Source organism: Medicago truncatula, chromosome 4 (genome assembly GCF_003473485.1).
Source record: "Medicago truncatula cultivar Jemalong A17 chromosome 4, MtrunA17r5.0-ANR, whole genome shotgun sequence".
In the NCBI taxonomy this organism is placed as follows: Eukaryota; Viridiplantae; Streptophyta; class Magnoliopsida; order Fabales; family Fabaceae; genus Medicago; species Medicago truncatula.
The window spans coordinates 27,965,267-27,974,733 of record NC_053045.1 but is presented as its reverse complement, the minus strand read 5'-3'; the positions used below and the strand labels follow the sequence as shown (position 1 = coordinate 27,974,733).

At 32.9% G+C, this 9,467-nt stretch overlaps 1 protein-coding gene across 1 annotated transcript; it reads right to left on the bottom strand.

Annotated features, from left to right (window-relative positions):
* Nucleotides 1-1,988: 1,988 nt before the first annotated feature.
* Nucleotides 1,989-3,735, bottom strand: LOC11444615 (cytochrome P450 94C1). Its single transcript, XM_003606175.4, has one exon. The coding sequence runs from the start codon at nucleotides 3,731-3,733 to the stop codon at nucleotides 2,111-2,113; it is 1,623 nt and encodes a 540-aa protein (XP_003606223.2). The 5' UTR covers nucleotides 3,734-3,735; the 3' UTR covers nucleotides 1,989-2,110.
* Nucleotides 3,736-9,467: the final 5,732 nt, after the last annotated feature.

The window sequence follows — 9,467 nt, the reverse complement described above, 5'->3', positions numbered from 1 at the left end:
TCTATGCAAGGTCGAGGGTATACCCTTCCACCAAAAAAAAATAAAAACTCACTTTTCAATCCAATGAAATCAAAAACTGTCGCAAAGTATTTACATAACTGTATGTATTAGTGTGTGTGTATAGTAAATGGGGATTTATTTTATTTTTTTGAAAGGAAAAAAGGACTAGTGTCAATTATTTTACGTGATTCAATTTCTCTCCACCCCCATTGATCCATTCCTCCCCCATACTTGTCACTCTCACCTACTCTGTGAAATTTACGTGGTGGACTAATCTATTCTATCTATAAATGTATGAATCCCTCAATTGCAAATTTCACATCATGAGTTATTCTCATAAGGTCACAAAATCAAACCTATAATGTTTATATGCACAAACAATGAGAAACTTCTTTAAATGTATATACACCCTCCGATCACTATTATAAGCAAAAATCTATTTTTTAGATTCATTCAATAAATGATGTATGTGGTCCATTAAATAGACCACATACATCATTTATTGAATGAATCTAAAAAGTGGAATTTTGCTTATAATAGTGACCGGAGGGTGTATAAAAAAGGTCTTGCTAACCATTGCCATCAGGGCAATGGTTAAGATAACCAAAATTAGTAGTTTTACATTAAAAACAACAATTTATAAACTTTTTACAAGTTGACTTGACCATTTTTTATCATTTTCCAATACAAAATTTTTATTTTTGTTCCTTTCTCCAATATCCCAAAGGCAATGGTTAGCCTTTCCAAAAAAAATAATTCAACATTTTGGGAGAAAATGTCTTATTGTGTTTGTGTGCCTAAACCCAATAAATTTAATCTTTGACCATAGAAAATTATCTCTATTATTTATTTCTTGCACCAAATAGTCAATTGGTGCAATGTCTACATTAACTGCAGCAAGCAAAAGTTATTAGCTGCCCCAATGTTAAGTCAATATGAAGAAAATCTTATCCAAAAAGAGGAAGAAAATCTCAGAAGAAAATCTTATCCAAAAAAGGGAAGAAAATCTTATGAGATGGGGACATTGAATGAATACCCTTTCTTTATTTATTTATTTTTAAATAAAATGCATTTTTTGTATACAGTGTCTTATGAGATTATACATAATTTTTAAGAAAATAAGTTTTTTTTTTAGTAAATTTTTAAGAAAATAATTAAATCTAGGAAAATTCTAATAAGGGTCACTAACACAATCTTTAAGAAATCAAATATAGAAAAATTGCGTCAATAGTGGTGTATCTAATTGCTTAAAAATTCAAAAATCAATTGTTATTTTCAAAAGATTTTTTTCTTAAAATCTTTAACTGTGTCTTATAAAGATATGAAATAGCTCAGTTGGTAGGGATAATGCATATTATATGTTGGGGCCGAGGTTCGAAATCCAAACACTCCACTTTTTCACAATTTAATTGTGTGAGCTCTAACCACAAAACTACTTGACAAAAAAAAATTGGAGTACATGTTAACAAGACCTTATATTCTAGTAAAAAAACAAGACTTTAAATATGATCATAAAATATATTTCATTAGATAAATTACTCTCTCCGACACTAAATATTAGTAAAGAGGAATGCTAGAAACACTCATTTTTTAATATTCTCTTTAATATTCACTATTTTATTGAATGTAATTAAAGTGTAGACTAACAATGATTTAAACTAATAAATGAGTTGGTATTAAAGAGAGTGTTCAAAATAGAGTGTTGCTAACATTCTTCAATCCGTAAAATTATCCTTAATTCCTTTTTAATTGACCCCTTTGAATAAAAAATAGTTTATAATTACATTTTTCAAAGTTCAATACAATAATAATTTACCATTTTGTCAATAATACCTTCCAATTGGAAGTGAAATGAAGTAATATAATAGAGTACAAATTTTAAGAGTAACAATTTTTTTTATTTTGTTAGTGTTTATGTAAGTTTAAAGCAACAACTAAAAAAAGAATGAAGTATATTGTTGATATGATATTGATAAAACGAAAAACAGTTTGAAATAAAGAAATGTTTAAACGTGAGATTAGACAAAAATAGTATATGTATATAGTATTCACATTGCAATCTAAATAAAGTTATTACAACCTAACATTTTAGCCTAATTAATCTAAAAAATCATGTTCTTTCATAAATCTTAACCGGCAAACCACCTCTAAATGAGGCAGTTAAACCGGGTGCAAACTGCGGCTCTTGGTTCGGTCCAACAACCCGAACATCAAACCGTTTTACTAAAGAAGCAACAACAGACTTCATCTCTACAATAGCTAACTCTTTTCCCAAACAAACCCTCGACCCCGCTTGAAAAACCGGATACTTAAAAGGACATTTTGGAACAAACACACCATCCTTCAACCATCTCTCGGGTTTAAATTCCAAACAATCGGGTCCCCAAATATTCTCCATCCGACCCATAGCATATGGGTGATAAGTGACCCGACTCCCCTTTTTTATAAAAGTTCCATCAGGTAACACGTCATCTTCAAGAGCAAATTTTGAATCAAATTGAACTGGTGGAAAAAGCCTCATACTCTCATGAATCGCTCCATTAAGATAATGCATTTCACGCGTTTGTTCAAAAGTAGCACACTCTTGATTCGGGTTCATTACTCGGTCTAACTCAACCCGAATTTTTTCCTCCACTTTCGGGTTCTTCGACAACAATATAAAAAAACCCGTTAACGCGGAAGCAACGGTATCACGACCCGCTAACAGAAAACTAACGACAATATCTCTTAAATATTCGTCGTCATGTGAATTCAAAGCACCCATAAAGCGAGATAGAAGATCTTTTCGTGACTCAACTCCATTCTCAATTTCTCTTCTTTGTTTTATCATTTCATTTGCCAAATCATTTACTATCTTAATCGCTTCTTTCAACTTCTTCTCTGACCCAATGTTGAAGAAACGTTTCATCTTCCATATTAACGGTGATGCCGTTAATGCCCGTTGAGCTGAAAGTGTTGAAGAAAGATCAAAAGCATTTGCAAGATTTGAAACAGGAAGTGATGGAACAAGACAACATGGGTCTAATCCAAACGAGAATTTACAAATGTTGTCGAACGAGAATCTTCTAAGAATGTCTTGCATGTCCAAAAGAACATCTTCTGAGGTATTGTCTGCTTTGGATGCGGTTTTTTTCTCGGCAACAGAAGCTATAAGAGGAAGCAATCTTGTTTTGATTTCTTCGATGACAAGTTCCATAGCGTAGGAACGAATCACTACGCTACCGAGTTCAAGAGATGCCATTTTTCGTTGAAACTTCCACGAATGGCCGTCAACGTTGAAGATACCACGGCCAAGAAGATCACCAAGGATTGTAGAGAATTGTTTACCTTTAGGGTAATTGTTGAAATTTGTTTTGAGTATATACTCCACGTTTTCTGGATTTGAGGTTATTGTGTTACCCAACACATGCACATGAATTGTTCCTGTTGGTGATTCTTGAAGAAGATGTGTATAATAATCCACAAGGTTTACAAATTTATTGGACCAACTCATGGTTAAGAATGTTTTGCAAGTGTTGCAATTACACCATGGCTTGATTCTTGAGATGAAGAGAAGAAAAGAGAAGAAAGAAAATAAAAGGGTGAAAGAGAAAAACAAGAAAGTGAAAGTTGTAGACATGGTAGATTGAAGAGAAAGAGAATCTTGATGAAAATAAAAACTCATTTCGATTTGTTTTATGTTTCTTTTTGCAGTTTGGGAATATGATGAGATGTAGAAGGAAGGGAATGGCATGTGATATATATAATGGGTTTGGTTCACTAATATTACTTTATTGAACAATACAATGGGCAAATTAAAAGAAGTATAATTTTAAGTGTAGTGGTATTGATTTATTCTTAGAGAGTCGAATTAAGAAACATTATTGTAAAGAATTTAGATTTTAGTGAGAGTTGACAAATGGACACGTAAAAGACATAGTTGAGAGAGAGACAAGTATAAAAAGAAACGAGTAACGCGTGCAAAAAAATATTGAGACACCACCGCTAGCTTGTTGAGAAACTTAGGTTTTGTTGGTTGGTTGGGACCTTTTCTTTTCTATAATTTCACCCACGTGATGTTATTGTTATGGGTATGTGGTGGTGGGTCTAAGTATTTATTTTTGTTTTTATTCTGCTGCTCTGTCGATAGGGTGTATTAAATGGATTTGTATAGGATGTTGTAACTGTGCCTTTGTGTTGCTGATTTTGATGTTTTATTTTAAAATTGACGGCAAAATATGATCTAATAATTAGTATTTCATCCGTTTTAAAATGACTGTCGTTTTAGTCAATTGCGCATATATTAGGAATGAAATAAAATAGTTAAATGTCATAGCAATTTTATCAAATTATCTTAATCAACTATTGGTTTGTTTTTCATTAAAGGAAAAATAATATTTTGGAAGTAGTGTAACATAATATTAATTGAAGGGTACAATTGAAAAGAAAAAGTTATTATTGCATCGGAAATTGAAAGTGACATTCATTTTGAAACAATTTTTTTTTGCTAAAACGACATTCATTTTAAAACGAAGGTAGTATTTTATTTGTTTCAAATTATAAATTGTTTTAGTTATTTCATTCGTATTAAGATAATTAGTTTTGTAAATTTGATGGTCGTTTGGATCATTTTATTTGTATTAAGAAATGTAACAAATTTGTTCCTGTGAGCAAGCTCACCTGATAAGAGATAATGCATGTATACACGAGTGTTGGAGTTTGAACACCGTTTGAATAAACTATATATGAAAAATAAATTAAAGAGTTGAAAGAAAAGAGAGTAGTAACTAGTTAAAGGTTTAATAAAAAAACAAACATTAATGCTTTCTTAAAATCGTAAAGGGATTTATAATTTGTGATAATATTTTATTTTCTTTTTAAAACAACTTATAATTTAAAAGGGAAGAAATATAGACTAAAGATTGTTGGGAGTAGTATAGATCTATTATAAATGTGAATTGTATATTTCTATTTACTTTTATATGTGTCAAAATTGATTCTAGGTGCAAAATTAATTTTGTTATGTTTAGTTGTTTTCAAGTATAATTGATTTTGCATATAGAAATGGACTATACATCATGATAAAATTTGAAACTTTTGATTCAAAACTTGATTTTAACATTCAAATTGTTTTCTTAAGAAAAAAACATTCAAATTGTTTGTACAACTCATTTTATATAAATCACTTTACATTTATTTAACTAAAACTAAACGTACACTTATTGTAATTGATTTTAAACTACAGGATCAGCTAATACGTCGGGGTGTACGTGTATTGGTTTTGATTGAGTTTGATTGAATCCAAGATCTGAACCATATATAGTACTTCTGTTAGGTGATGTAAAATAACCACCTCTACACTATTTAGTCGGTTAAGGAAAACCCACTAATTTCTGGTTTGGGTTGGGTAGTGGGTTACTGATAGTCAGAATAGGCAAGTGTACCAAATCATTTACCAAGTAACAAAGTGATAAATAGAGTATCGTATCCACATGGATTGTCGTTTCGTCTAAATAGCCCGTGTTACTTATTTTAAGTTGACAATATAAAATAAAAGAGATAAGGGTTAAAGATTTCAATTTTTATCTGTTTGCAACAGAGCAAATTACATGTTTTTGGTTGCAGAAAAGGAAACAACAGTTAGGACTCTTTAAATTCCCCCTGCTTATATCGTTGGATAATAAATAACATTCATGTCGCGTTTAGTTATCTTAAGTAGACTATACAAGTGATGAGGCCTTTGGGATGTTCTGACCTAGTCGGTTGTCAAACTGCACCTGCCGATCGCACGTTGATCCTTACAAGCATGGTCTATACTATCTCGGTTTATCTAGGTCTATTCCTCCGACGACTAACTGCACCTGCTGATTGCACGATGATCCTTCCATGACGGGTCTTGCTAATTCAAAGGTAATTGAAACATATACTTAAATTGAGATTCCAAGATTTCCAAAGGCAATGAAGGCTGATAGATATTTGGCAAGTGTACCAATAACTATCGAAGTAGTAATAAATATCGTTCCACGAGGACCGTTGTTAATTTCTACTTAGCAAGTTCTTTGACATAAAGGATGTGTAAATTTTATAAGTGCCTGAGGCAGTAGGTTTGTGTGCATAAAAATTAAATAACAGAAAATAAAATGGTTTGATAATTGGATTTAAAACAGATGATCAAGCCTTTCGAATCCTCTATTGCTCACTGTGAGTAATTTGCCTCTCTTCTCTCTCAAAGAAATTAACCTAACTTTACGACGGATTAACTAAGTGGTTTTGATCAATCTCTTGACTCAAAACCCTTTCCTAAGTTATAACCTTTTAATATCTTAAACCGATTGAATAACCGCGGAAGCATGGTGAGAACGTTAATTCATAATCCTCAATTTCCTATCTCTAGGTTCCTATCTCAATTTCATGATTAAAAGCTAGGGTTAGTAGTCATTCAATTCCTAAGATCAATTTATGTGATTGAAAGAAGCTAGGGTTAGTAGTCATACAAACAATCAGAAGAAAAGCATTAAGCACAAATAATTCTGAATAAAGACTAGGTTTTCATTGATGTCAAAGAGAGTTCTTAACAAATTACATGGTTCACAGATCACAAAGATTCATCTCATTACTTAATCAATCTAAGAGTTTAGCTACTCATAACTAAACAATCAATACATAGAAAATAGCGAACATACATAAACCAGAACCAACTATGAGTTGTGTGAGATCCACCGTGTGTTCTTCAGCTTCCTGGTGCCGTCTATGCTCTGTTTTGGTCTCCAAAATCGCCCCCTTAAGCTTCTGATCGCATCTGGCTTTTATAGACAAAGAATTAGGGTTTCAGAAAAGCCCATCATCGTGCCACGTTTCGATACCATCGTGGCACGATTTACTCATTAATCCTACGTGGCAGCAAATTTACTCAACCATCGTGGCACGTTACACGTCCATCGTGCCACGATTTTTCCAGCATCTTCAGGTAAATTCCACGCTTCAAACGTGCCATGATTCAGGTCCATCGTGGCACGATTTCTCCAATAGCTAAATTCTTGCATTCTTCTCCAATTTGTACAAAACTTCTCTTTTATGAATCTTGAGATGATTTAATCATGTATACAAGCAATTGACTCTCTAAGTGCCATAAAAACTATCATAAAAAGACCATAAAAATAACGTAATGACGACTGTCATCAAAGGCCAATGTTCCTACAGCGTCTACCTTACCTAGAGGTCGAGGACAATGGTCTTACTTAGGTTTATTTCCCTTGGTGCTTGTTTCCCAAATTAATAAACTAGTTACATCCTAGGTTCAGCAGATTTTACTCAATATTATTAATGTCACCTCCTAAGTAATTACTACTAGGGTCAACTCGCTTTCGGTACATTTCGTCTAGTTTACTAATCACTTACTTCATAGACAAGTAGTTATTAGTATAAGGATATAAATATCAAGATATAAGCATCCAAATAGTAATAACAATATTAAGCCCTGTCACAGCTTAATTACCTAATCTAGGGTTGCACCTCGCCTAAATAAATAAATCCTAAATAAAAACTTAATATCAAACAGAAAATAAACTAAAATATAAACGAAATTAAATTAAATAATTATCCAACAAAAATAAACAGAGGTTCAACTTAGAACCATAACCTATAGATATCTAGTTACCCATAATAACTAAGATAAATATACTAAAAGATAAAAACATACCTTAGAAAAGATAGGAGAAGATAGAACTCCTCCTTGACTCCTATAATAGTCTTCCTCTTGAACTGTTCTAGTTCTGAACGAGAAATTGTGAATGAGGAAAACTGATATTTATAAGGAAAGTTTCCACCTAACTAAGGTAAAATCACGGGCTTTCCGTGGCGAAAAGTTACAAAAAGTGACAATTTTCGCAAGTCACCGCCTAGGTTCATACGCCTGATGCCTAGGTCCATGCACCAGGCGCTTTAGTCATTTCCTTTCCTGCGCCAGGCGCTTCATTATGTGCGCCATGCGCTTTAGTGCATTACTTTCCTGGTTTGCTGAATTTTTCGCCTGTTGTGGTGTTTTCTTCCTAGTTAAGTTTGCCTTGGACATTAGGAACATAATTCCTCCCTTTGTAAAATCTTCTGAGGCCTCTTAAATCTTCATTCTTCATCTTCCCAAGGCTCAATATGTTGGAATAAGCCCTAATAGCCAATCTATATTGATTGGGTTTGGCTTTGTATCATGATATTGATATAAATATATATTGTGAATATATAATAACAAGGCATTTCTTTATTGATTTTGTTTTGTTTCAAAATAATAAAGTCCCTAGAATAGTTAGTCCGTTTAATGGAACATTAAGTATAACTTAATTGTGAGACCCCATTAAACATAAGGAAACTATTCTCAAAGTATCCGTAGTCAAGCTTTATTGAGAAGTGGGATATCATTAAAGCATAGAGACTATTATGTAGGTAGACTGATGATCACATCTCACAGATCATGGATAAAGAGTTATCAAGTCTTCAAATAGATATAAATATTAGGAGTAATATTTATATTGGATTGATCCGCCATGAGAATACTACATAGTAAAAGTTATGAAAAATGTCATAAGATATTCTCATAGTGATAGTGGTGTATTCCACCCTTCGACCTGAAACCACTATGTACCCTAGATGTTGGAGTCGAGTGCTTTGTCACCATTCAAACGTTGTCCGTAACAGGATGACTATAAAGTTGGTTGATGGGTACTCCATGAATCATGCTGAGGGACATGAGTGACCTAGATGGAATTTGCCCCTCCTACATAACAGGAGAAATATCTACGGGCCCAATATTGAACTAGACAAGGATGACACGGTCTATGCCTTGTGTTCAATATAGACATGAGGGCAAAAGGGTAATTATACACATGATCATTATCACAGAAAGGTTTCGTCAGATCACATGACATTCTCGTCACTTGGGTAGCAGTGATGTGTTGCTAGATACCGCTCACTGTTTATAATATTAAATATGTGATTTAATATTATTGCCAACGTTACGGGAACCTATAGGGTCACACACAAAGGACAGATAGATGAGAGAAATAAATAAGTAAGACTTATTTATAAAATAATAAGTGAGACTTATTTATAATATAATAAGTGAGACTTATTATTAATTAAATAATTAAATATGATTTTATTATTTAATTTACGAAAAATAGAGAAACGCGGTTCACCGTAAGATACGGTGTATTTAAGTGTTGTCTTGTTGTCCACACAAGTGATTCTATAAATAGAACCCTTGTGTTGAAGCATTACTACCTTTTTGTGAGTGCTTAACCTAATTCACAAAAGTTGTGAAACCCTAGCCGCCGCTCTCTAAACCTTCTTCTCTCTGAATCTCCGTTGGAATTGGCTAGCACCGGTCATCGGAGAAGTTCTGTTCGTGTGGACTGAGTAGAGGCATTGCTGCTTTGCTTTGCTCGTGATCAGAAATATTTCTTCTACAAAGGTTGTGCTCTTCAAGAGGTAAACAC

Bases quoted from the DNA above. Each gene is read 5' to 3' on its own strand.
- LOC11444615 (XM_003606175.4), bottom strand. From the start codon at position 3,733: ATGCCATTCCCTTCCTTCTACATCTCATCATATTCCCAAACTGCAAAA.